Below are 27,920 nucleotides of genomic sequence, written 5' to 3' on the forward strand. Positions count from 1 at the left end.
ACTCAGATCTCAGCTTCCTGAGTAGCTAGGATTACACATGTGTGGCCACTAGTGCTGGATACTTGTTTACTCTTGTAAAAACAAACAACAACAACGAAAACCCCTCTATGGGGTGGAGGTGTAGAGACTGTTTGGGGGCCCAGACTGGCTTAGAGCTCACACACTTAGAAATCAAAACTAACAGAAGGCTTTCATGATCAAAGAAGATGCAAAGTCACTCTGGGAATTATGATTTAAAACTGAATCCTACAAAACATTCTTCTGGTTTTTCCTTTGGAGATTCTAATTTGTTAGGCTTGTGGTGAGGGCTCGTGGATCCTGGTTTTGTTAAAAAAAAATACTGCTTGGTGATCGTGGCTGTCTGGTCGGGTTTGGGACCCTGTGACCACACCCACCTGCACACCTAGGTGAGCCAATGAGGCTCAGAGCCGCCCTGTGCTTCTCTTAGGGCCACACAGCTAGTGTGTCTCCCTCGGCCCTGCTCAGAAAAGGACTAAGCAAAGGCAACCAGGCTTCGGAAACAGTTGGTTTATTGCTTTTTTTGTTTACATGTAGCTAACCCGTCTGGTGTCAAACAGGAAGTACCACACAGCATAGCTTTCCTTTTTACTGCAAAGCCTGGTGAGTGAGCTACACCTCAGTGATGATTAAAGTGGGGTTCTGGGTTCAGTAGCACCCACCCCCCAACTGGTCAGACATGCAAATTCTCAGCCCAGAACCGCTCAATCTGATGCAGGGGGTAAGTGGGGGGGGGGCAGAATCTCTTTTACAAGTCATCTTGGTGAGGTCGATAGATGCTGAGTGGGAGAGCCCCCCTTCCCTCCCCCACCCAGTACATTTTACAGTTCAGTCATTGGTGAAATGATCTGTTAGCCTGAGTCTTTGCCGTTGATGACTCATTAACCCAGGGTGTGTGTGTGTGGGGGGGGACCTTAACCTAAAGTGACCACCTGCTTTCCTTAGTGACATTTATTCCAAACATGAGCTGGTGTGAGCAGTCTAGGTTAGAAGGTCCCACAAGCTGTGTATGAGGCACTATGGAAGGGGGGGGGGGGCGGGGAAGGGCAGTACCCATGACCTCATTCCATCCTGCCAACCAGATATGGTTATTCCTGCTGGGCACATTTGCAGCCTGAGGCTGGTGCCTTGCCTAGCTATTAGTTGTGCATCTTGCTGGCTGTCATCTCCCTTGAGGAGTGGCTCTCAAATTTGTACGCAACCGTGATGTCCCCGGGAAGCTTCCCGAGCAGCACAAATTCTCCAGTCCTCCTTCCTAGAGATCTTCACTCAGAGGTCAGAACTGTGGATTTTTGTCAGCTGCCCCAGTGTGCATGAGACCGTGAGTAATCTCTTTCTACACTCATTCCTGCTCTAGGGGGTTGGGCCAGATCACCCTCAAGGATTCTGGAGGTTTTGTGGTCACAGGCCTTGGGCACCCAGTGGAGACATGGGCAGTAGGAATGTGGAAATAAGGGAAGGGGGATCTTGAGGATCTTTAGAATAGAGAGAGATCTCCACTTCCTTCCTGTTTCTACTCAGTGTCCAGGCTCTTTGGCTTTGAGTGATTTGGGATCCTTTGAGTTATCTAACTCCAGTTGTGTACCTTTGCTTATAGCAAATGTGCTCTAAGAAAGATTGTACCCAGAGGTGAGTGACTTCAGGCTGTAATTCATATCTATAAAGTAATGAATTGCTTCAGCTTTTGAGATTAGATAGGGTATTGAACTTGTTTGGTGATAAGAATCCATATTTGTTGATTCTGTTGGTTTGTTTGCTTGGGTTGATCTTGGGGCTTGAACTCAGGGTCTGGGTGCTGTCTCTGGGCTAGTGCTCTACCACTTTGAGCCACAGCACCACTTCTGTTTTTTCCAGGTAGTTAATTGGAGATAAGAATCTCATAGACTTTTCTGCCTGAGCTGGCTTTGAACTATGATCCTCAGATCTCAGCTTCCTGAGTAGCTAGGATTATAGGGTGAGCTACTGGTGCCCAGCTTCCTCCTCTCTCCCCCCAGTACTGAAACTGAAACTCAGGGCTTGCTCAGTTTGCTTGCTAGGCTGGCACTCTACCATTTGAGCTATTTGGAGATGGAGAGTTGTGGATTTTTCTCTTGGGCTGACTTTGAACTGAGATCCTCCAGCTCTGAGTCTCTTGAGTGGCTAGTAACTAGTAGCTACTTTTAAGCTGGTAGCCCAGCTTAAAAGTTCTTATTTGTTTTTAGGGATGGACTTGGCATGTTAAGTGAATGTGTTAGTGTCATGATGAGGTGAATAAGTGAAACACCACTAGAAAACCCAATTTCAGCTATTTTGCCTGCTGTTCTTGTGTATTGTCTGTCCTCAAGCTTAGAAATAGTTACTGCAATAAAAAGACTCCTGTATGAAATGACAGTGGAAACCTACCAGTCTTTGCCCAATCGAGAAGTCAACTATGTTGACTATTACATTTCTTTACTATGTCTTAGTTCCTGAAACAATTGTGTAGGACAAAGAATAAACATGTCAGCTGCTTGAGACCCACACTCTATAAAGCAAGTTAGAGTGCTGGGAAAGTGGCTTAGTGGTAGAGTGCTTGCTGCATGAAGCCCCAAGCATGATTCTTCAGTACCATATACACAGAAAAAGCCAGAAGTGGTGCTGTGGCTCAAGTGGTAGAGTGCTAGCCTTGAGCAAAAGAAGTTCAGGGACAGTGCCCATGCCCTGAGTTCAGGCCCCAGGACTGGCTCAAAAAAAAAAAAAAAAAGAAGCAAGTTAGAGGTGATTTCCCTGATCACTATTACCACACTGTTGGTAGCAGTAATAATGACAATAAGTAGCTGCAGCCACCATGTGTGTCAGGATTATGCAAACACTCACTCATTTAATCCCCAACAGCCTACTGTCCTTTATTTTATGGTAGATGGAACAGGCTCAAAAGGCTTAAATCATTTGCCCAGTTCAGGCCTGGGAATGCCAGGGAGGCGGGACTTCCTGTGTCATCACTCCAACAGGATCTGGCAAAGTGGGATGTCCTGAGTGTCACTGCACTTGACAATCAGGAAGTAAACCCAAAAGGTTTGGAGCAATCAGACAGGTAGCTGACAGACTGAAGCGTGCGACCTGCCTCAAGAGAGCTTTTCAGAGCAGTTTCCTCTCATTCACAAATTGTTCGTTAGAACAATAATAAGCTTGGTGATTGGTTTCCAGGTACCATGTCAATTAGAAACAGCTTATTGGAACCCATTCTGGTGGCTCACTCTTGTCATCCTAGCTACTCCCGAGGCTCAGATCTGAGGATCACAGTTCTAGGCCAGCCTAGACCAAAAAAGAAAAGAGGATCTGTTGTAAACAACAGCTGACAGTGGTGTCATATGTGTGTCAGCTCATGGGACAGTGCCTAGGCCCCAGCAAAGATGTATAAATACATCTACCTGGGCTGGGAAGGTGGCTCAGTGGTAGCGCGCTTGCCTTGCATGCATGAGGTCCTGGGTTCGATTCCTCAGCACCACGTAAGCAGAAAAATTCAGAAGTGGCGCTGTGGTTGAAGTGGTAGAGCGTTAGCCTTGAGCTGAAAAGCTGAGGGACAGCGTCCAGGCCTAGAGATCAAGCCCCATGACTGGCCAAAAAAAATACATCTACTTGGGAAAGATACATATGTATAATAGGATGATGGTCCAGTTTGGCCTGGGCAAAAAAGTGAGACCATGCATCAAAAATAACTAGAGCAACAAAAGCTGGAGATGTGGCTCAAATGCCTAACAAACGTAAGGCCCTGTGTTCAAATCCCACTACTTCCTTTCCAGCCCATAAAAGGGACAGCACACTAGGTGGGGGTACATCTTGTTCTAGAAAAGTCTACTGATTACAGCACAGATGAGACTGGGAAAATGAACTATGAGCTAATGAAACATGAGATCGATGTGGTAATTGTAGCCATCTCTTACAGAAATGAATGTGCCTTGATGAGAATAATTACTGAATGTGTCTTATGGACCAAACAAGGTTTTAAGTACTTTGTAGGAACTATATTATTTAAGCCTTACAAAATAATCCAATTATTATTCCTGTTCCACAGAGGAGGCCAATGAGGCAGAGAAGGTGCAATCATTTGCTCAAGATCACACAGAGTGACTGGTCTGTCTCCAGGGCCCAGGCGCTTAGCTTTCTGCTTTATACTAAGTCTTCTATCCTGAGGTTCAGCATGAGAAATTTCTATTATGGTGCCTTGAATTATTTTAGAAGTTAGTTAAAACATGGTCGTTAAATTTTATTTCATGTTAATTTAAAATTTTTTTATCATGAATATACTTCTACAAGGCCTGATTTTATCTATCTATCTATCTATCTATCTATCTATGGAGCTTGTTGTCAGTCGTGGAGCTTGTTGTTGTCAGTCGTGGAACTTGAACTCTGGGCCTGGGCACTTTCCCTCAGCTCTTCAGCTCAAGGCAAGCACTTCACCTACCCCATTCCACATATAGGTACCATTTCTATCCTTTCTGTCCTCCCCAGACAGTTACAGTATGACTTAAGTAGGTCAACATCATGGTCTCCTTGTTATCTTCCCAGTCCAGGAAGGAAGGCTGGGCAGATTCCAGAAAAAAACAAACAAACAAACCCCCAGTAGCCACATGTCTGTGGATCCAGCTGCATGTAGAGTCTGGCTGTGTTGGTGCAGAGTGGCTGGTGGGGTGTATCTGTATTTACTGTTTAGCATCTCACTCTCTGCCAGGAAGCTGGTATGTCTCAGAGATCCTTAACCTGAAGGTTTTACCATGTCCCTCTCCAGAGACAAAGCCTTTGGTTTTACCACGGCTGGAAGCATCTTAAGCACTGATAAGGATGGGGCCTGGGATCTGAAGGCTGAGCTTCTAGAACCTGGGACTGTAGCTCAGTGGTCACTGATTGCCTAGCACATGTTAGTCCCTGGGTTCTACTTTCTCCACTGCAGAGAATTAAGACAAAACAAAACAAAACAACAACAAAACACCATACAAGTTTGTATTCCCAACTACTTGGGAGGCTGAGGCAGGAGAATTACCCCGGTCTTTGTAGTCTGAGACCAGCCTGGGAAAACTGAAACCCTTATCTCAAAATAGTAACAGCAAAAACTGGCCGGGTGCCAGTGGCTCATGTCTATAATCCTAGCTACTCAGGAGGCTGAGATCTGAGGATCACAGTTCAAAGCCAGCCCAGGCAAGAAAGTCCATGAGATTCTCATCTCCAATAAACCACTAGAAAACTGAAAGTGGCACTGTGGCTCAAATGGTAGAGTGTTTGCCTGGAGCTGAAGAGCTGAGGGACAGCACTGAGGTCCAGAGTTCAAGCCTCACAACCAACAAAAACAACAACAACAAAAAAAAAAAACTAAAAAAACCTAGATGGCTGAGATTTTTCCTTCTGTGTTTCCCTTAAAACAACAAGGCAACACTGATATATGACTGACATACAAAGAGCTGGGAAGATGGCTCAGTGGTAGAGCGCTTGCCTTGCATGCTCAAGGCCCTGGGTTCGATTCCTCAGCACCACATAAGCAAAAAGAAAAAAGCCGGAAGTGGCGCTGTGGCTCAAGTGGTAGAGCGCTAGCCTTGAGCTGAAGAGCTGAGGAACAGTGCTCAGGCCCAGAGTTCAGGCCCCATAACCGGACCCCCCAAAGAAAAAACAAAAAAACCAAAGAGCTATATATATCTAATATATTCATCTCGATGAGTTTGGGCAAGTGTTTACCCACAAAACCATCAACTCACACACTGACCCTCCCCCCCTCCCAATTTCCTCTTGCTTCTTTTCTTATTGCTGTGGTTTTTGTGATCCACTGTCATAGCAAAATTCAAGTTTATAATACAGTATTGTTAGCAATATCACTATGCAATATAGTAGCTCTTTACAACTTATGTGCTATGAACAATTCAAAATTTCTTTTTGACTGTACAGGATTTTGTACTCAAGCCTAGGCTGGCATTTTACTGCTTGAGCCACATCTTTATCCCTGATTTTGCTGGTTTTTTTTTTTTTTTTTTTTTGGTTGTTGTTGTTGTCAGTCATGGAGCTTGAACTCTGGGCCTGGGCACTGTCCCTCAGCTCTTCAGCTCAAGGCAAGCACTCTACCACTTGAGCCACAGTGCCACTTCAGTTTTCTGGTGGTTTATTGGAGATAAGAGTCTCATGGACTTTCCTGCCTGGGCTGGCTTTGAACCGTGATCCTCAGATCTTAGCCTCCTGAGTAGCTAGGATTATAGGTGTGAGCCACTTGCACTTGGCTGATTTGTTTTTGTCAGTCCTGGGGCTTGAACTCAGGGTCTGGGCACTGTCCCTAAGCTTTTTTTTGCACAAGGCTAATACCCTACCACTTGAGCCAGAGTGCCACATAGGTTTTTTTCTGTTTATGTGGTACTGAGGACTCAAACCCAGGGCTTCATGCATGTTAGGCAAGCATTCTACCATTAAGCCACCTTCCCAGACTACTGATTTATTTTTTTGTCAGTTGTGAGGCTTGAACTCTGGGCCTGGGTGCTGTCCCTCAACGCTTCAGTTCAAGGCAAGTGCTCTACCTCTTGAGCCATAGCACCACTTTCAGTTTTCTGAGTGGTTTATTGGAGATAAGAATCTCACGGACTTTCTTGCCTGGACTAGCTTTGAACTGTGATCCTCAGCCCTCAGCCTCCTGAGTTGCTAGGATTACAGGTGTGAGCCACTGGCGCCCAGCTGATTATTGTTGAAATAGGGTCTCCTGAGCTTTTCTGCCTGGGCTGGCCTTGAACCACAACCATCAGCCTTCCCTGTAGCTAATATGAGCCATCATTCCTACTTGCTACTTCTGTGAGGTTGGTAGTTTTAGATTTCAGGTGAGGCAGAATGTCCTTCGGGTCCATTCATGTTGTTGCATTGGCAGACCTGTCTACTTTTTTTTAAGGCTGAATAACAGATATGAGTAATCATATCTGTAGTCTACCTTTTCTTTATCCGTTCATGATCAGGATGTTTGGCATTTGGGCTGTCTGAAAGCCTTAACTATTATGAAGATTGTGGTGATGAAAACCAGGATGGAGATAGTCTCTTTGAGATCCTGGTTTCAATCCCTTTGAGTGTCTACCTGGAAGCAGAGTTGCTCTACTCTGGTATTTCTAAGTCAAAATTTTCACCATCTTCCATACTGTTTTCCATAGTGGCTGTATCAATTTACATCCTCACCAACAATATATAAAGTTTCCTTTTTTTCCCGTATCTTCACCAGCATCACTTAAAAAAAAAATTCCTTGGGACTGGGATTGTGGCTAACAAGTGTGAGACCCTAAATTCAATCCACATTACCACCTCCAAAAAAAAAAACCCACAAAAATATTTTTTACTTTATCTGGTGCCAGGAGATCAAACCTAGGGCCTCATAAATGGCAGGCAAGTACCCTGAGCTACATTTCTGGACGAGCCTCGACTTTAAAATAATAGTCATCCAAGCAGATGTGAGGTGATATCTCATGGTGTTTTTGATTTTCATTTTCCTGATGATTAGTGTTATAGAGCAGTTGTTTCTATACCTCTATGCTATTTGGATAATTTCCATTGAAAACTATTTACCGAGGTCCTTTCTCTGACTTCAGTTATTTGGTGTGTGTGTGTGTGTGTGTGTGTGTGTGTGTGTGTGTGTGTGTGTGTGTGTGTGTGTGTGTGTGTGTGTGTGTGTGTGTGTGTGTGTGTGTGTGCACGTGGCTATAAAATTCTATGAGTTCCTTGTGCATGTTAGCTATTAACCCCTTATCAGATGTATATATGGTTTGTAAATTCTATTTCATTGTCTTCCCTATTCCTCCCTCCACTGAGCATCAGACCCGGGGTCTTGTGTACACTGGGCAAATGTTCTCCATTGAACTACATCCTCGAGTTTAGATTGAACAGTCATCAGTCACATTTGAGCTGCCACAGGAAAGGGTAAATTTTCCCAGAGGCAAGGGATGCATTATTTAGTTAGAAACCCAGCATCTGGGTAAGTGCTCAAGAAATGGGATGAAAGGATAACTGATAAATAAGACAATTCTTTTCTTCAAGATAGCTGTATACCAGGCTAACCAGGACTAGGTACAGAGTAGGGGCTAACTCAGCACTGCTGGCAGACAGGTGCTCTGGTTTGAGCATCTGGAAGCCTTGTTACACTACACTCATGCATGTGTGGTGCCCAGCATGTCTAGGTCAATGAATGTTCCCACGTGATCCTCAGATCTCAGCTCTTGAGTAGCTAGAATTACAGGTGTGAGCCATCACCCACTGGCTGAGTGTGATTTTCTAATGTGTTGCTCCTGCTGGACTTGGGTACAGATTTTCATAACCACCAATTCAGAGAAATACAAACCATTCTGGTAGTTGAGATCTAGTGACTCATGGCCAGGAAACTGGGAATGGTAGCTAATACTCAACAGAGCCATTAACAGGTAGTGTGGGAGAGAGTGAGGGATTCTCATTTCCCTTTGGAAAGAGCAAGTTGCGTACAGTGTGGAGGAGGTGTCTGGAGGTAGAATCAAGTTTGGAACCAGAAACCACATCAGTGGTTCATCTCAGCCATCCTGACCAGAAATAACAAGAAAGGAAATGGAATAACTGAGGGAGAGAGGCGGGAAGATGCTTAGAATTTTGTGGCCAATGGGGAGTGGCAGAGGAAGGGGGGGAGGAGTCAATGAGGACCATCAGATTTCTGGGTCTGTGCAGGAGAAACTACTCCAGACACAGGAAGAAAAGGGTGCCACAGGAAGACGAGCAAAGGAGGTAAGTTGAGGACAGGACACGCTGACTTGGAGATGTTAATGAGGATTCCAGGTGGGCAACTCTGTAGACAGGGTTCTTTTTTTTTATTTTTAATTTTTGTGGTTGTTGTTTTGTTTTGCTGGTCCTGGGGCATGAACTCAGGGCCTGGGCACTGTCCCTGAGCCTCTTTGTGCTCAAGGCTAACATTCTCCCACTTCTATTTTTTTCTGAGTAGTTTTAATTGGAGATAGGAGTCTCATGACTTTTCTGCCTGGGCTGCCTTTGAACTGAGATCCTTAGATCTCAGCCTCCTGAATAGCTAAGATTACAGGCATGAGCCACCAGCGCCCAGCTGTAGCCAGTTTTATTTCTGGGTTTGGAGGCCAGGAGCAGGGTCTAGGGAAATCATCTTGTGCCATCCCTCTTTCCCCTTCTGTTAGATCTCTGGTATTGATTAGATCAGGAATCGTATCGATCAAGAACCCATACTAAATCCACCTTTGGCATACTTTTGGGAACACGATGCTTTTTTAAAAATCTTTCCTCAAGAAAGCAAATGTATGTTCTTGATGAAGGGAATAGTGTGGACATTCTACTCTCCTAACACCAGACGAGAGGTTAATAAAGCAGCCCTCTGTCTGAGAGCCCAGAGGAATGGGATCATAGTAAGCTTGAAAGAAGCGAGCATCACTTGACTGCTCTGTGGAGCCATATGACGAACAGCTGAGACTAATTAGTTGGATTGTGGGCTTGCACGGCGATGCCGGCTTTTTTAAGTTGGTGAGCAGACCTGCTTTTCAAAAGACTCTTATAAAGCTTTGATAAGTAGGCCCTTTGCCTTACCACTAGACCAAAAGTCACCTCTCTGAGGAGGAGGCCATGGGAAGTTACTAATGGTTCATGCATGAGGCCTACAATTTTAGGAGACCACAGCCAATGGTCTCTCTGTCCTGTCCAGGTATGTTTTCACAGTTATTATTTTCTTGGAGTGGTTTTTAGCTCTACTATATGAATTGTCAGGGACTGAAATTATGTGTAATTTCTCATATATTACCACTATATGCCTTGTTTCTGTTTTTTTTTTAAACTAGAGAGCTCTGGTTTCTGCTAGATTTCTTGGGATTAGTTTAAATGATGCATTTTTAATGACAAGAGAACGGGTAGAAATACCATGTGCATTCTTCCTTGCTTATCTTGGCTTTCATAAAGTAATACAAGCTTTTATTCTCAGATAACATATCGAATGAGAGAGGTTGCTTAAATAATCACATTCCTCTAAGTCTTGCTCTTCCTCTGAGAATTCTAAAATTCAAGTTGCCTAGGATTTTATTTTCAGTGATTGTAGTTTCCATAGAGGAGGGTAAGTATGTGTCTTAGAATAGGGTATATGTTTTTTTCCTCTGATTTAAATTCTACCTTCAATTTGTTGTTAATTTTGTTTTAAGTTTGATAAGGGAATGTAGCCATATAAAAAGATCTACTCTGTGTGTGTGTGTGTGTGTGTGTGTGTGTGTGTGTGTGTGTGTGTGTGTGTGTGTGTGTGTGTGTGTGTGTGTGTGTGTGTGTGTGTGTGTGTGTGTGTGTGTGTGTGTGTGTGTGTGCTGTTGTTGTTCCAATACTGGGGCTTGAACGCTGGGCCTTGAGCTTTCACTATGCTTTTTATTTTTCTCAAGTCTGGCTCTTTACTACTTGAGCCACACTTCTTGTTTGGCATTTTGCTGGTTAATTAGTGATAAGAGTATCAGATTTGTCTGCCTGAGCTGGTTTTGAACTGCATGCTCAGGCCTCCACCTCCTGAATAGTTAGAACTACAGGTGTGGACCCTCTGCTAGGTCCATATATTTTAGAGGAGCACAGTAAAGGAGGAGGGTGTATGTGTAAAACATGGGGGGTGATGTGCTTGATGAGTAGTTTCATTATTTAACGCTTTCTGCTTTGGGGTGTGTGTTAGTCTGTAAGGGTTGTGGTAACAACAGACCAGAAGTGGGGTGGTTTCAGCAACATGAATTTGTTGCCTCATGGTTCAGGAACCTGGAGGTTCAAGATCAGCCTATGAGCATGACTGGCTCCTGCTGTGGGCAGCTGGGGAAAGATCTGCCCCAGGCCTCTCTCCTTAGCTTAGAGAAGGCTGTCCTTAATCCGTGTCTCTTCATGCTGTCTTCCCTGTGTGTAGGTCTGTCCACATGTCCTCTAGCACTCAGGCCACACCCTCATCCCTTTTTGCATTCGTTATTTTGTCAGTCATGGGACTTGAACTCAGGGATTGGGCACTGTCCCTGAGCTTTTCCACTCAAGGCTGATGCTCTACTACTTTGAGCCATAGCACCACTTCAGGTTTCTGGTGGTTTATTGGAGATAAGAGTCTCACAGATTTTCCTGCCTGGGCTGTCTTTGAACCAGGATCCTCAGATCTTAGCCTCCTGAGTAGCAAGGATTACAGGCGTGAGCCACCGACGCCCCCTACCAGTCCCCGTTTTGTGTGTTTTCTGTGAGATGCAGTCAGGTCCTTGGCATGAGGACAGCCTAATGTCCCCTGAGAGACACCAAGGAGGAGATTCTGTCCTGCATATACCCACACGTAGGTTAAGGGGTTGAAGACTCTTAGTGTTTATCTTATCCATCCTACCTACTCTTAAGATGGTAATATTGAGGATTGGAATCAATCAAGTGATTTGATTTATGAGTGTAGCCAAAAAAATGTCCTGAACTTAGACAGCCTTGATGACAAGCTGACATCCTGGTCAAGATTTATAAATTACAGGGCTGGGAAGGTGGCTCAGTGGTAGAGCGCTTGCCTTGCATGCATGAGGCCCCCGGTTCGATTCCTCAGTACCATATAAGCAGAAGAAGCCGGAAGTGGTGCTGTGGTTCAAGTGGTAGAGCGCTAGCCTTGAGCAAAAAGAAGCTCAAGGGACAGTGCCCAAGCCCCAGGACTGGCCAAAAAAAAAAAAAAGAAAAGATGTGTAGATCACGAGTGTCACCGTCCCTCAAAGAGTTTTTTTGGGGAGAGGGAGTGCTTATTCACGAGGCATCCCCATTGATTGGAAAGGAGTTCAGGGCCATCTTTCTGTCTCCTTCCCACTTTCTCCTCATCCCTTCCAGATCTGGAGTTCAGTGGCCTGGCAGTCATTAGAATACGAATGAATTTCACACTCCTTGTTTCCTGCTGCTGCTACTCACAGACAGGAACTGTGGCCGAAAAGGATGGGGGGGGGGCTGTGGGGAGTGGGCAGGTTGGCACCACCGTAGCCATGGTAACCGGGGCCCGTGCACATCTGCAGGTCCCTGGGGCTCTGCTGCCATTTCAGCTTCCCCCCTCTCCAGACCCTCAGTATCTCAGCGGTCCGTGGTGGGGGAATTTTTCCCTTGGAAGGACGAAAGCTTCCTCACATATCTTCTCCTGGGTGATGGAGAGCCAGAGCTCAGGGCATGGCTTATGTGATAGCGGTGACAGCCCACTGAGTCACACAAAGCCCGTCCAGAGCAGAAGCTCCTCATGCATCACTGCGGGAGCCATACATAATTCGTTAGCCCCTTAGCCAGAGGGCGGTTTCTTCTGTGCTCAGCTCTTCCTGCAGCTCGGCTGCTCTAGCTCTAGGCACAGTCTAGTCTTATCTCAGTGCTTGGCTCACATGCCCCTCCCATCATGGCCTCCCCCGTGTATGGGCTCCTCCCCGGCTTCCTCAGCGTTTTGTGGGTGGTTTTGGTTGGTGTGGTTTTGCTGAGTTCTTCATTGTTTCTGCATAGGGCTCATGCATTCCACTATAGCTCCAGAGCCACGATCGCGTGTTTGATGTAGTGTAGAGTGGATGGTAGAGCCTCAGTGCCAGTTTGTGAGGTGTTCCTGAGATGCTCCGTGTTCCACTCCCTCAAATGAGGCTCTCTCCCCTCCCTAGGGACCTCAGGGATCCCCGATCTATCTGTTCATCGCCGTTGGAGGGCATGTACTAAATGTCATTTAAAATGATAGCTTTCGGATTGGTAGGTTTATGTTGTGTTGATTTTGGTTTCTCTTCTCTTTGAAGGACCTCCTTTTGTGTGTGTGTGGGTTGTGGGGCCTGAACTCTGGGCCTGGGCGCTGTCCCTCAGCTCTTCAGCTCAAGGCTAGCGCTCTACCACTTGAGCCACAGTGCCACTTGAAGGACGTTCTTAAGAGGCTGGGGTTACAGGTGTGAACCACATGTCCAGCTGAAAGAGAACTTTTGAGTAACAACTATAAACCAAGAGTAGAAGGCAGGAAAGTGAGAAAAAAAAATAGAAAAAAAGGAAAGGTAACTATCAAAAGTAGCGCTAATGCAAAATTGGGTAAATGAATAGATTACAGGAGAAAAAATAGCATAATCTCAATAGATGCAAAAACAAAATTTGGTGAAATACAACACTAGGAATAGATAAACTTCCTTAATGAGAATGAAAAGAAATCTTCACAAAACCTTTTTAGCAAGCTGGGCACTGGTGGCTCACATCTGTAATCCTAGCTCCTCAGGAGGCCGATCCCTAGGATCACAGCCAGCCTGAGCAGAAAAATCCATGAGACTCTTCGATTAACCAGCAAAAAGCCAGAAGTGGAGCTGTGGCTCAAGTGGTAAAGCTCCAGCTATGAGTGGAGAAAGCTAAAGGACACATGGAAATTGCTTATCAAGTTTTCAACAAGTATAGTGCAGTTGATCAAAGAAGGAGCGGCTCTCTGTGGAGTCTCAGGACTCTTTTTGGTCATTCCTGAATGAAATCAGTAGGGAACAGAGGGAACTGGGGGAAGGAGGAGGCTATCAGGGGAAGCAGATGTGGATGCAATTAGCGTTTGAGTGACAGGTGGCCCCTTGTCAGTTAGTGGTGAGAAGATAGTCAACCTCACTGGAGAGTTGAGACACATTTTCTGAGATCAGAAAAGAGAGGCCGGATGATGGGGTCCCCAAGGCTCTTTCCAGAAGCCTAATCCATCCTTTCATGCTTTAGGGAGCCTCTCTTGGAGTGCTTACCTGGGGTACCCTGTATGTGATAAGTTTTCCCTCCCAGATAAGATGAACCTTGAGATCTGAGAGCTGACAGCTTTAGGAGATGCCGAGTGACCAAAATGCCCGGAGACTTTACACATCAGCTGTGCAGCTTGGACTTCAGGCAGAGAGAAAAATGTTTCACTCAAAGCCGAAGGCAAATGAACGTGGTTCAAGGTTCAACATTCCCGGATGATTTTCCACATACATACAGTGGAGTCCTTGTCAGGGCCTTAGTCTAGACCCACAGGTCATGGGTAAAGTCATAACCTTCATTTGTTTTATATGGTGGAGAGCTAGTGAGAGTACCTTTGAAGAACCAGTTTTATTGCTAACACAAGTTTGCCATCTGATGGATCAGCGCCGTGTGCTGTTGGTCACGGTGGCATGGCGGTGGTAACATCCTCATGCCTCTCGGGGTAGGTTGCTGGCCGTGACAGCACCGGTCTGCTCTGAACATTCTGGCATTGCCTTGTCATTTCCTGCTGGCAGACAAGCAGGCTCCCAACCTTGAGATCATCCCCACAGTGATGCGTGCGTGAAAGGCTCTGATGGCATGTGTCACGTGCATTTGCGGTGGCTCCGTGGACTGTCCCATGCAGAGCACAAGTTCCTGAGTCTCCCCTGTCCTTACCTGACTGTATGTGTCCTCCGTCTCTCATTCCAACACAGAGGAGAAGAGAAGCCATTAGAGATGTGGCAGGCCACTGGGTGCTTTTGCATAAGTAAACTCAGGGCACGGCCCATTTCACCCTACCTCTGGGCAATCAATACAGATAGTGTTGAGATTCCACACAGGGCCAAGCCCTGGCGATCGGTGACAGCTGTATCTGAGGAAGCCAGTCTTGTCCAGTAGGTAAGTTCCTTGGCTTTCCTTTTAAGTCACCCATTAAAGAATGTGGGATTTGGGAGCTGTTGAACTTATACTGTAAATATATCGGTGGAGAGAGGACCAGAGAGATAGAGAGTTGACTGTCTACAGTTTTTTTTAATACTTTTGTTGTTGTTGTTGTTGGTCATGGGACTTGAACTTGGCCTGGGCACTGTCCCTCAGCTCTTCAGCTCAAGGCGAGTGCTCTACCACTTGAGCCACAGTGCCACTTTCAATTTTTTAATACTTAATGGCAGCGGCAAGAATCCTAGGGTCATTTGTTGTTATAGTATTTTTTTTTTACTCTTTTTAAAATTAAGAATTGAGTTTCTATATTAGCAGAATTATTTAGAGCTACTTTTTTTGTGAGACAGAGTCTTGCTATGAAACTCAGCCTAGTGAACCAGCAAAAAGCTCAAAGGAGAGGTGTGGCTCAAGTGGTAGAGTGCCAGCCTTGAGTGCAAAAGCTAAGGGACAGTGTCCAGAGAGAAAGCTGGGACAGAGCCTAGGCCCTGAGTTCAAGTCTTAGGACTGGCCCAATAAAAACCCCCAAAGTCAGTGTTGAAGCCCTGATCTGTTGGGGACATATGACCAGGTGTAGCCTAGGCTTATAACATCCAGGTTGAAAGGGACCCTGGCTCCAGTCTAGGTCCCATGCTTTTCTGTGTGCACACACAAAGCAGCCATGAATAGGCATGCATTCACACCTCGCATACCTTTATGAACTTCCTGGGACCAGGTAGTCCTTGCAGGCCGTAGTGGTGGGCGGCCATTTTATCATACTGACTGGTGATTGTAGTCTGTAGGGCTGTGGTCACAATATTTGAGAAGTTACTCAGCAAATCAAACAGACACTCCTGTCTATGAGTACCACTGTGGTACTCATAGTTGACAAATGACCCAAGAGCTTCCCCAGCCCCGCCATGCCTGCTGTGCTGTGTGTTTGAAGCTGTAGTTGAGGTCCATGTCTCTTAACTAGAACTCTGCAGCACCCCAGCTTCGGTAAATTTGCTTTTCATAAATCCCTGTGGACATTCAGACTAAAAGCAGCCTTGGAAACCAATATCTTTTGAATAAATGAGTCAGTAGTGACCATAAGTTAAAAAGAAAACAAAGACCATTTGAGTCATTGACAAGCATTCTCCTTCCCTATTATACAGAAGTTCTTCTGGCTGTGGCAGAAGGAAGAGATGTCATCTTGGTTTTAGATGATGGTTTTGGTTGTAGAAGGTGGTTTTGGTTTGTAACCCAGGCTGCTTTGTAACCCTGGGTTATTGTAGCTCCGGCTTGCTTTGAATTCAGGATTCTCCTACCTGTATCTCCTGAGAGTTGGGATTACAGGCATATACTACCACACTTGGCTCAGGAAAGGAGTTTAGTAGTAGAAGTGCAGATCCTTCACCCCAGCATCTCTGAACTTTAGACATAAAGCAACTTACTTCTACAGCTGTGGAAAACTTTTGATTCCTGAATGAAAGCAACTAAACCTGTGAAGGAAAGAATGTTGAGAACAAATCTATGTGAGAAAAGGAGACGGGACTAGAATTTTGGAGACTTGGGTTCCAGCCCAGGCCCATCCTTTGATCCAGCTGGTTGCTTTCAGATCATTCATCGCCTTCTGGGGGCCTCAGTTTCCCTTTTCTGAAAGTCAGAGCATGGAACTGATGAATACTTCCTGCTCTCAAATTGCCGAGAAAGCATGTGGAAGAAACTCATTGGTAGATAGGAATGCCAGAGTATCTTTCAATTTAGGCACAAAGACAATTGTACCTAAATAGAATTTCTTACTGTGATTTTTTTTCCCCCCTGAAGGTTCATGTCCTGGATATATTAAGAAAAAGATTTAAGCTGGGTGCTAGTGGTTCACACCTGTAATTCTACCTACTTGGAACATTGAGATCTAGAAGATCGTGGTTCAAGGCTAGCCTTGGCAGAAAAGTCTGAGACTCTTTTTTTTTTGGGGGGGGGGGTCCGGTTGTGGGGCCTGAACTCTGGGCCTGGGCGCTGTCCCTCAGCTCTTCAGCTCAAGGCTAGCACTCTACCACTTGAGCCACAACGCCACTTCCAGCTTTTTCTAAACGCTTATGTGGTCCTGAGGAATTGAACTCAGGGCCTCATGCATGCGAGGCAAGCACTCTACCACTGAGCCACCTTCCCAGCCCAAGTCTGAGACTCTTATTTCCAAAATAACCACTAAGAAGCTGGGCTGGCTCTGTCGGTTAAGCAGTACAGCAAGCCACCTAAGTGAATGTGAGACCTTGAGCTCAAACCTTGCTATTGAGGGATAGAAAAAGATTTAAAAGTATATGCCTTGCTAGTAAAGAACTTAGTGAATCTACTTAAAATTGCATGTAATCCTAGCTACTCAGCAGGCTGAGATTTGAGGATCAAGGTTCCGAGCCAGCCTTGGCAGGAAAGGTCCCTGGGATTTTGATCTCCAGTTAACCACCAGAAAAGCTGGAAGTGGAGCTGGGGCTCCAGTCGTAGAGTGCTAGCCTTGAGCACAGGGACAGCACCCAGGCCCAGGACAGGCGCATACATACATACACACACAAAAAATCCAGTGTTGTAAATAATGTTTCAGTGATTTAATGTTTTGCATATATAGCCAGCAATGCTCAAAGCTTTCTGCAGATTATCATTTTTCTTAAAGCATCTCAGTGAGGACACTAACATGGTCATCTCCACTTTACTTGATAGAAAGAAAAATGGGGGGGGGGGGGAGAAAGGGAGAGAAAGGGAAGAGAAAGAGATCTTTCTTCTTAGCTCCAGGCATATTCTTCTCTCTTATTCCCTGAACAGCAAGGAAAAAGTTTGCATGTTTGTTTTGTCCATCATGGGGCTTGAACTCAGGCCCTGGGTACTGTCCTTGAGCTCTTTTGCACAAGACTAGCACTCAGGACTGGGAAGGTGGCTCAGTGGTAGAGCGCTAGCCTTGAGCTGAAGAGCTGAAGGACAGCGCCAGGCCCAGAGTTCAAGCTCCACGACCAAAAACAAAACAAAAACTGTCCTCTGCCTCCTGAGTAGCTAGGATTACAGGCGTTAGCCACCAGTGCGCCCTGGCTTATTTTTTTAATAACAAGGATCATTGGCTTCCTCTCACTGGACAGTTACCCCGCCCAGCACTTGTTGAGGAAGTAGGCGTGCTGGGTTTCCGTGGTTAGTGGATGGAGCAAGGGTGGAGGGCACTTTGAGAAAATATTTGTGTAAGGAGGAGAGCTGGAAGTGCTCTCTCTGAGTGAGCCGGCCTTTCACCTGTCCCAAGCCTGGCAACCTTGACTTTTCCTAGATGCTACTGGAGGGACTTAGAGAGTACTTATTCCAGGAGACCAAGTGTTCCCACGCAGGGGCTTCAAAGTACCCCGAGGCTGGAGACAGTGCCCACAGAATGGGGTTTGGCTGTTCTTGCTTTGAGGCTGACCCAGTACATTCTCACCGTTTCCTTGCAAGCTAGTGGGAACACATTTACATGATTTGATTTCCATATTTGAAGCACGGAGCATTTTTTTCCCACTTTGGCTTCAAAAACATTACTCAGGATTTGAGTAATAATTAAGAAGACCAAATTTGTTGTTGTTGTTGTTGTTGTTTTTCAGGTACTGGGGTTGAAACTCAGGGCCTACACATGTAGAGGTATTAACATCAAAATTCCCATTAGCTGATCTTTGAATTTTTCATTTGCCAGTCCTGGGCCTGGAGCTCTGGGCCTGGGCTCTGTCCCCAAGCTTTTATAATCAAGGCTAGTGCTCTATCACTGGAACTACCAACTACAGCACCCCTTCTGCCTTTTGTGGGTCATTGGAGATGAAGAGTCTCATAGACTTTCCTGCCCGGGCTCCCTTCTTCTTGCCTGGGATGCCTTCAGATCATGATCTTTGGATCTCAGCCTCCTGAGTGGCTAGGATTATAGGTGAGCCCTCTGAGCGTGGCAACCTCATTAATATTTCCTGATAGGCCTTAATAAATCCATGCTTATCTGTGTTTTTCAGGTGAGCCACAGAGTTCTTCATTATGTCCGATGGAGATTACGATTACCTCATCAAGTTTTTAGCATTGGGTGACTCTGGTGTAGGGAAGACCAGTGTACTTTACCAATACACTGATGGCAAATTTAATTCCAAGTTTATCACCACAGTAGGCATCGACTTCAGGGAAAAGAGAGTGGTAAGTTCTTCTTTTCTTTTTTTTTGTTGGTCATGGGGCTTAAAATCTGGGCCTGGGTGCTGTCCCTCAGCTCTTCAGCTCAAGGCTAGCGCTCTACCACTTGAGCCACAGTGCCACTTCTGTCTTTTTCTGTTTATGTGATACTGAGGAATCAAACCCAGGGCCTCATGCATGCAAGGCGAGCACTCTACCACTGAGCCACCTTCCCAGCCCCGAGACTGGTAAGTTCTATATCCTCCTGAGTAGAAAGGTCATCTCAGGCTCCATGTTCACCTGTCTAATTCCTTAGTAGGTATTGGTGCACGCCTGGAATCCTGGCTGGTCGATAGACAAAGATCTGGAGGATTGATGTTTGAGGCCAGGCCAAGCAAAAACCCTGAGAGACTCCATTCCCAATTAAGTCAGCATTTGGAGATGTGGCTCAAGTGGTAGAGCACCAGCTAAGCAATCAAGCTACAGCATGAGGCCCTGAGTTCCAATCCCAGTATTGCCCAAAGAGTAAATAGAGAGGGCCTGGGAATGTGGCTTAGTGGTAGAATGCTTGCTTAGCATGCATGAGGCCCTGGGTTTGATTCCTTGGTACCACATAAAAATAATGAATAAAAAAGGAGAGGGTAGGGGAAAAGCAATGTGTTCTGAAAGCAGTGGTCTGAGGGGACTTTGGGAAAAAGCAAGCTGCATGGTGTGTGTGTGTGTGTGTGTGTGTGTGTGTGTGTGTGTGTGTGTGTGTGTGTGTGTGTGTGTGTGTGTGTGTGTGTGTGTGTGTGTGTGTGTGTGTGTGTGTGTGTGTGTGTGTGTGTGTGTGTCTCATTTATTTATTTATTTATTTATTATTGGTCATGGGGTTTAAGCTGTCCCTGAGCTCTTCTGCTCAAGGCTATTGCTCTACCATTTTGAGCTACAGCACCACTTCTGGTTTTCTGAGTAGTTTTCTGAGTCTCATGGAGTCTTTCCTACCTGATCTGGAGTCTTACTGCAATCTTGAGATCTCAGCCTCCAGAGTAGCTGAGATTACAGGCATGAGCCACCGGCACCTAGCCTTGTGATATATTTATATGAGTATATAACGTCTATACATTTTTATTACAAATGACTGGGTTCTCTTGGGGTGCTTGGGGATGGAAACTGAAGAAAGGGAGGAAGAGCTTGAGGGTCTCACAGGTCCCGGGTTGATTGCTCTTTCCTCTGTCGTGCAGGTGTACAGAGCCAGTGGGCCCGATGGCGCCGTGGGTAGAGGCCAGAGGATCCACCTGCAGTTATGGGACACGGCAGGGCAAGAGAGGTGAGTGCAGCTCACACACAGCAAGAGCTCCACAGCTCCACTCCTCACACACTGACCTGAGCAGCAAAGGCCAGCCACCTGCAGGATTTACCCCTGGATAAGATACGCTGCCCCGTTATCAGCGCGGGTGATAACAGCAGCTCTATTTCATAGAAGGTCACGGGGAAAAATGGAGCCCGTTCCAACTGAAGCTTCCTTCCTTCAGACTCCCCCTTCCCCTTTTCCTCCTTCTCTTCTTTGTTTTAGATCTGTCCACATCCCTTCCCTTCTCCACCCCCCCTCCCATTATCTCTCACTATTTATTTAACTTTAAGATGGCTGCACATGTTCATGTAGCTTTCCTGCTTGTTGAAACCTAGTTGAAAATCTGGTTGGAATTGATGCCTGTGGTCAAAGGTTACTTGACTAGGAGAAATCATGTGACATCTTGACACAGCTTGCTTTTAGCTACCTTTCAGAGTGTCCTTGAAGCTTGTTTGTTTTTTCCCTAAAACTTTTCATATATGGAAACCCTCAAGCATACACAAAAGTAAAAAGCACAAGCTGGGTGCTGGTGGCTCACGCCTGTATCCTAGCTACTCAGGAGGCTGAGATCTGAGGATCGAGGTTCAAGTCCAGCCTGAGCAGGAAAGTCCGTGAGACTCCTATCTCCAATAAGCCACCAGAAAACCGGAAGTGGTGCTGTGGCTTAAAGTGGTAGAGCCTTGAGCTGAAGAGCTGAGGGACAGTGCCCAGGCCTAGAGTTCAAGCCCCACGACCAATTTCCCCTCCCCACCCCCCAAAAAAAGACTTTTTTGTTGTTGTTGTCCTTGTTGGTTGTGGGGCTTGAACTTGGGACCTGGGTTCTGTCCCTGAGGTCCTTTGCTCAAGGCTAGTGCTCTACCACTTTGAGCCACAGCACTACTTCCAGCTTTCTGGTGGTTAGTTGGAGATCAGAGTCTCATGGACTTTCCTGCCAGGGCTACCTTCAAACCACAATCCTCAGATCTCAGCCTCTTGAGTAGCTAGGATTACAAGTGTGAGCCACTGGTGCTGGGCTGACTCTCAGCTTTTCATTAAAATATTTGAAAAAAAAACCCATTAGTATTCTGATTAGCTGGCAAATTGACACCAATGTTTTCTTCCCTGACATCGCTCCATTGGTTACAGACTTTCCATACAGGCAAAATGAGAGGAAAGTTACTATCAGAAGGAGACACAGGAACAAAGTCTTGGGAGGCAGAGTGTCAGGAAAGAGTAGGGTATGAATTAATAGCATTCCCACCTTAGAAGCAAGGAAATGGTCATCAAAGAAGAGATTTCTATAGAGACTTGAGCTAGAAGACCAGTGCACACCTACAAGACTTCATAGGACAAAAACATGTACAGAAAGCAACCTGGCTTTTGGCCCATAATTGTACAAGAAATTCCTGGCTGACACCAAAGGATCACGAGCTAGTTCTCCAAGTCCTTTCCAGCAGGCTGGCTCTTCAGATCACGTGGTCTGTTAACTCAGACACTTACGTAAGAGCTAAATACCTGCCCTGCACCCTTTGGAAGAGCATCATGGAGTTTGTTAGTGGTAAATTGGTGGAAGAGGGCTGGGGCCTGGCTGGCAGCTCTGTCTCTATGTGTCATCTGGGGCCACGGCTCAGGTGACATTGATTTTATGTCCCTAGGTTTCGTAGCTTGACAACAGCATTCTTCAGGGATGCGATGGGTTTTCTTCTTCTTTTTGATCTGACGAATGAACAAAGTTTCCTCAATGTCCGAAACTGGATAAGTAAGTATCACTGCATCCCTGCCTTCTGGGTAGCTCTCTCTGGAATAGAGTCCCTCGTAGGGCTACTTAGGTTGGAAGCTGTTTGAAGGAGATCACTGTCCCACAACTCTGATATATTTACTGGAGAATTTTGTTTAGGACAGGAGTAGTTTTATTTTATTTTTTGTCCACTGTGGGGCTTGAACTTGGGGCCTGGGTGCTGTCCCTGAGCTCTTTTTATTCTCAAGGCCAGCACTCTACCACTTTGAGCCACGGCTCCCCTTCTGGTTTTCTAGTGGTTCATTGGAGATAAAGAGTCTCACAGACTTTCCTGCCCTGGCTGGTTTTGAACTGCGACCCTCAGATCTCAGCCTTCTGAGTGGCTAGAATTACAAGCGTGAGCCACTAGTGCCCAGTTTAGTTTTACATTTCTGTAAAATACTATCCTACCCATTTGTATGTCTGTAAACCTTCCTATTCATGCAGTCTTACATATTGTATCACTGATGCTTTGAAAGCATTATGTCCACACATTCATTTATAGTTTAAAATCACGTTTGAGTGTATTCTCTATCGATTGTGTGCTTCCAGTATTATTTTCTTCTAATAATCTATCTTCCCTTTCCTAGGCCAGCTGCAAATGCATGCCTACTGTGAGAACCCAGATATAGTGTTATGTGGAAATAAAAACGATCTGGAAGACCAGAGGGTGGTGAGAGAAGAGGAAGCGAGAAGCCTTGCAGAGAAATACGGGTGAGCATTTCTGCCGTGGGCTTGAAAGACTTGCAGTGGAATCAACACGAGCGCGTGAGTGAGTCATTCAAAAAGCCCAAAGTGAAAAACGAATGCTAACGCCCACCTATAGGCCTTGGAAGGTGTCACAGTGTACTTTTCTATTCATTTGCTAGCTTGTTTGTGTTGTGCCCCTACTAGGCCTTGAACTCAGGGCCTGAGTGCTATTTCTTAGTTTTTTTATGCTCAAGGCTGACACTGTACCACTTGATTCCCTAGCTCCACATCTGGCTTTTTTGCTAGCTGGATGTAAGAATCTCACAGGCTTTTCCTGCTGGGGCTGGCTTTGAACTTCAATCCTCAGATCTCCCCCCTCCTAAGAAGCTTGGATTACAAGCATGAGTCATGGGTATCCTGCTTAACATCCCTGCTTCTTATATTAAAATCATATGATAGTGGGAATCACAGTGTCTTAGTCCCATTTTGTCAATCTCCTGGTTTTTGGAAAAAGACAGCTTTGAATGTAGGCATATTAATGTGTAGAGATGTTTTTTTCTTTCCCTCCCTCCCTTCCTTCCTTCCTTCCTTCCTTCCTTCCTTCCTTCCTTCCTTCCTTCCTTCCTTCCTTGCTTCCTTCTTCCTTCCTTCCTTTTCAGTCCTGGGGCTTGAATTCAGGGCCTGCACATTGTCCCTGAGCTTCTTTTGCTCAAGGCGAGCACTCTTAACACTTGAGCCACAGTGTCACTTCCAGCTTTTTCTGCTTATGTAGTACTAAGGAATCGAACCCAGGGCTTCATGCATGCTAGGCAAGCACTCTACCCCTGAGCCACATTCCCGGCCTGAGAGGTTTCTGAGTTGCAAAGAAGAAAGAAACTCCCGTGTTCAGTAAGGCAATTTCACTCGGTTCATACACGAGAGTTGTAGCATATAAGAAGGTCTTACTGGATATCACTGGTCAGGTGCTGAAGAGGAGGTGAAGATCTCCTTTGTTTAGCTGTTTTGAGGAGGGGAGAGATGGTTAAGTTTTCCTCCTGGCTCTGGCGCTAGGATCATAGTGATAGCAGTCTGGGTTGTACAGGAGTTGGGAGCAGACTGCCACCTGGTGAAGTATTCACATATCCAGGGCTCCTCTGGCAAAGGAATTCAGGCTCTACTTTATTTCGACTTCCTGTCCTATGAGAACTCAAGTGTACATTCAAACCCTTAGTACTATAAGTAGGATAAGCCAGGTGCTGGTGGCCCACACCCGTAATCCTAGCTACTGAAGAGGCTGAGAGCTGAGGTTCAAAGTCAGCCCAGGCAGGAAAGTGCATGAGACTTAGTCCCCCACAAAAGCACCAAAGGGCTAGAAGTGGAACTGTGGTTCAAGAGGTCGAGTGCTAGCCTAGAGCAAAAAGGCTCAGGGACAGCGCCTAGGCCCTGAGTTCAGGCCTAAGGACTAACACAAAAAAGAAAAAGGAAAATCTAAGAGGCAGCAGGCAGGATTGGGAAGGTTGTGGGGGGGGGCCAAAGAGGAAGATGGCGTGGATTTCCCAGGAGCCCTCATGAGAGGCTCCCACTGGGGACGGCGAGGCGAGCTGAGGAGAGGCCAGACTCTGGGCAGCTTTGAATGCCGGCTGCGATTAGACTTGACCCCTGCAGGCCCGACATTGCTGAATGCTGAACGTCTGGCAAAATGGAGGGGTGTTAGGGGAGCTTTGTCCTGATCATTTTGAGAGCAGTGGGGAGCAGTGGGGAGAGGAGCAGGTAAGAGACAGGGAGGTGACACTGATGGTGACATAGACCAGGGCTGGATGAGTGGAAAAAGGAAAAGGAGGGGTAAATTAGAATGCACGGGGGGGGGGGGGATGCACGGGGGGGGGGCGAGGGGGGGCGAGGCCCAACTGGGTTTTCAGTCTTTCTCGATTCTGACTCACAGGATGTGAAGGTTTCCACCCCTGGGTAGAGGGGGCTGAATCGTGTTAGCAGCACCTGGCGAGCTCTGATCAAGAGCTTCTGTGGGGCTCAGCTCCATGCTTCTACCTATGCTTGGTGGCTTCCTGGTCCCATGAGTGCGTGTGTACGAGACCCGTCTTGTCAGCGTTTGACATTATGCGGTGGTGGGCACTGGTTTAACCACCTCTGTAGGCGTTGTCTTTGTGTCTAATGCCGACACTTCAAGTCCCCAGCACACACGCCATCAGGAAGGCAGGATGGGTGTACAGGAGGGGGATGGATATAGAATGCCAGAACCAGCCAGGCATGGTGGTGCATGCCTGTAATTTCAGCACTTGGGAGGTGGAGGCAGGAGGTTGAGTTTTCAAGGTCGAGCTGGCCTATCAAGGAGTCTGAATAAGAACCCAAAGCCCAACACACCACCTGGGACTCCTCCTAGTTGGCCAAACCCCTTTCAGTGTGTGGCTTTGACCTTGATGGGTGCAAACAGCCAGGGTTCTTTGCCACAGAGCTAACCACACATTGCTGAAGAGCGGGACCGTGGAGGAGACGCGACGCGGTGGAGCAGGTGCAGGTCTGGGTGCTGGTTTATGCCAAAATGAGCCAGCAGATGAACACCAGTGGGGAACCGAGTCTTGCTTCCCCTCCATCCACCAATCTCTCCCAGGTCTCCCCTGGCCAGGAAGGAAATGTCAGGGATTAATGCTGAGCCTAGCCACGCTTGCTCCCAGTGGAGGCCTGCGTTTGGCTTCCTCTCCACAGCTCTCTGCACGATATTCCCGGGCCTTGGCTGAGACCCATCGACTCCCCCGCTTCTGCCACACTTGAGAGGCCCTGGGGTTCTGTGGTCCAGGGCAGAGGGGCTGTCACAGAGCCGGGCACTGTGTCGCAAGGGGTGTGGCGGAAGTCAGCAATGAAGCAACACACCGTGCAGGCCATATCTGCAGTGCTGGGGCGAATTAGAGTTGACTTTTGTCCACGCCGCCCTCCTTTGGTCATTTGCTGGGGGCCTCTGGGTCCACAAAGACCCTGGCATTACCTCTGTCCCGGCGGGGATAGCCCAGATTGTCCTCCAATTGTGATCCTCTTGCTACAGACTTCCAAGTGCTGGGATTATAGTCATGTGCCACCATACCCAGCTGGGAATGTTTCAACTCACACGACTAAGCTACAATTCACTATACCGGAGCTGGTATTACTTAGTAGAGGGTGTAGAGCTGGTTTGTCATAATTTTCCAGGTGCAGACAAAGTGTCTATGAGCGTGTACATGGCCTGTTAGTGCCATTCACTCAGCACCCAGCAGACTATGAAAAGGAGCAATTTGCTCCCTCCATAACTTCTGCATTCAGGTGGGAGCCAGATAACGCAGAGCCATTTGGCAAAAACCATCAACTATGTGTGGGGTCTTTCCTGGTGCCCACCCCGATTTAACTGGGGTTAGGATTGTCTAGTTTTGAGGGAATCCAGATTGGAAGAGAGACCAGCTGGGTATGGATTTTTGCTAACCATGATGTGAGTGAGATACGGATATGGTGGTGAAAAACCACAACATGACCCTCTTGATTTTCTTTTTTTTTTTTTTTTTTTTTTGGGTCCGGTCGTGGGACCTTGAACTCTGGGCCTGGGCGCTGTCCCTGAGCTCTTCAGCTCAAGGCTAGCGCTCTACCACTTGAGCCACAGCGCCACTTCCGGCTTTTTCTTTTTGCTTACGTGGTGCTGAGGAATCGAACCCAGGGCCTTGAGCATGCAAGGCAAGCGCTCTACCACTGAGCCACCTTCCCAGCCCCACCCTCTTGATTTTCTGAGGCTATCATTTTACATAATTTTTTAAATTTCAGATTGGTTGATGAACCTGTTCTTAAAGTACTTTCAAATTCTGTGTGTGTGTGTGTGTGTGTGTGTGTGTGTGTGTGTGTGTGTGTGTGTGAATTCTGAGCCAGGGCACTATCCCTGAGCTCTTCAGTTCAAGGCTAGCACTCTACTATTTGAGCCACAAGCGCCACTTCCGGTTTTCTGGTGGTTAATTGGAGATAAAGAGTCTCACGGATTTTGCTGCCCAGGCTAACTTTGAACTGTGATCCTCAGATCTCAGCTTCCTGAGTTTTTTGGATTAGAGGCATGAGCCACCAGCATCCAGATCATCCAAATTCTTTGTCTCCATTCTCTCCAAATGACCATTGAGTAGGCATTTATGACAATTTCTAGATGAGCCACAAAATAGCATTTTTCATAATCTGCACTGCTACGTGCTGTTGCAGTTTTAGCACCCCCGTGTGGACAGAGGGAGCAATAGCATATTTTCTGTGATTAAATAGGGGACCAGTTGATGCTCTTCAATTTATGCTAAGATTACAAAATTTTTGGCTAAAAAGTTTTGGAACCAGGTACTGGTGGCTCATGCCTGTAATTCTAGCTGTGAAGAAGACTGAGATCTAAAGGTCTCATTTCAAAGTCAGGTTGGGCAGAAAGTCCATGAGACTTTTATCTCTAATTAAGCTGCATAAAAGCCAGAAATGGAGCTGTAGCTCAAGTGATTGAGCATCAGCTTTGAGTGAAAAAGCAAAGAGACAGTATCTAGGCCCCTGAGTCCAAGCTCCAGTACTAGCATTACCCTCCCCCCCAAAAAAACAAGCTTTTAGAAATTTATAATGCTTTTGAAAGAAAGGATCCCATTGCATGAACATTTGTTAAGTGCTTTTTGTGAGCCAGTCTGGTGCTAAGTGCTGTAAACAGGTAAATCTCCTTTCAGTTTAATAGTTATGGAAATCAGGATTCTGTTAACTCTCCACTGAGAAGATACTTCCTAGTTATTTGAGGACTTGCATAAGAAAATGGAAGAGCTGGGTGCTGGTGGCTCACGCCTATAATCCTAGCTCCTCAGGAGTTAGGATCTTGGTTCAAAGCCAGCCCAGGCAGGAAGGTCTGTGAGACTCTTTATCTCCAATAAACCACCAGAAAACTGGAAGTGGCACTGTGGCTCAAGTGGTAGAGCGCTAGCCTTGAGCTGAAGAGCTGAGGGACAGCGCCCAGGCCCAGAGTTCAAGCCCCATGACCAACAACAACACAAAAAAAGAAGAGCCTGTTTTTATGTTTGTAAAAATTAGACCTCTTAACTTCTGGACCTTCCTTGCTATAGGCCTCATTTAAGAAGTTTTTCCTAAGTGAATATAATCAAACTGCCCTCGGCGTACCACTTCAGATGTGCCAATTAAAAAAAGAAAAGTTTCTAACAGATAGAATTGAAGCTTCCTTTGTACGCCTCCTGTTCCTGCCTTCTCTGAGAAAACCACTGGGTCTGCTTCCTGTGGTGGACATGGGTTCTGTGGTTGCCAGGACAATGTCCACATCCTCCCCTCCCCATTCTGTATAGAATTCCCTTGTCTTTATACATCTGTTCTATTTCAAGAGCTCCTACTCTACTGGGTGGTGAGATTCAACTGTGATCCCAGCACTTAGGAGGCTTACATAGGAAGATCGTGACTCTAAGCGCA

The 27,920-nt window shown here is 46.4% G+C and overlaps 1 protein-coding gene across 3 annotated transcripts in view; it reads left to right on the plus strand.

Annotated features, from left to right (window-relative positions):
• The window catches only part of Rab27a (RAB27A, member RAS oncogene family), a 41,552-nt gene that overhangs the window by 10,434 nt on the left and 3,198 nt on the right, over window positions 1-27,920 (plus strand). Inside the window, exons 1-5 of one of the 3 annotated variants that reach the window (XM_069995370.1) lie at window positions 1,125-1,339; window positions 18,564-18,738; window positions 19,935-20,020; window positions 21,679-21,782; window positions 22,391-22,514. In XM_069995370.1, coding sequence (XP_069851471.1) covers window positions 18,586-18,738; window positions 19,935-20,020; window positions 21,679-21,782; window positions 22,391-22,514 — 467 coding nt within the window. In that variant the 5' untranslated portion in view covers window positions 1,125-1,339; window positions 18,564-18,585. Of the gene's footprint in view, window positions 1-1,124; window positions 1,340-8,711; window positions 8,731-18,563; window positions 18,739-19,934; window positions 20,021-21,678; window positions 21,783-22,390; window positions 22,515-27,920 lie in introns of those variants that run through there. The other 2 variants (XM_069995371.1, XM_069995369.1) reach the window with 2 other exon arrangements.

This window comes from Dipodomys merriami, unplaced genomic scaffold (genome assembly GCF_024711535.1).
Source record: "Dipodomys merriami isolate MVZ:Mamm:240054 unplaced genomic scaffold, mDipMer1.0.p SCAF_48, whole genome shotgun sequence".
In the NCBI taxonomy this organism is placed as follows: Eukaryota; Metazoa; Chordata; class Mammalia; order Rodentia; family Heteromyidae; genus Dipodomys; species Dipodomys merriami.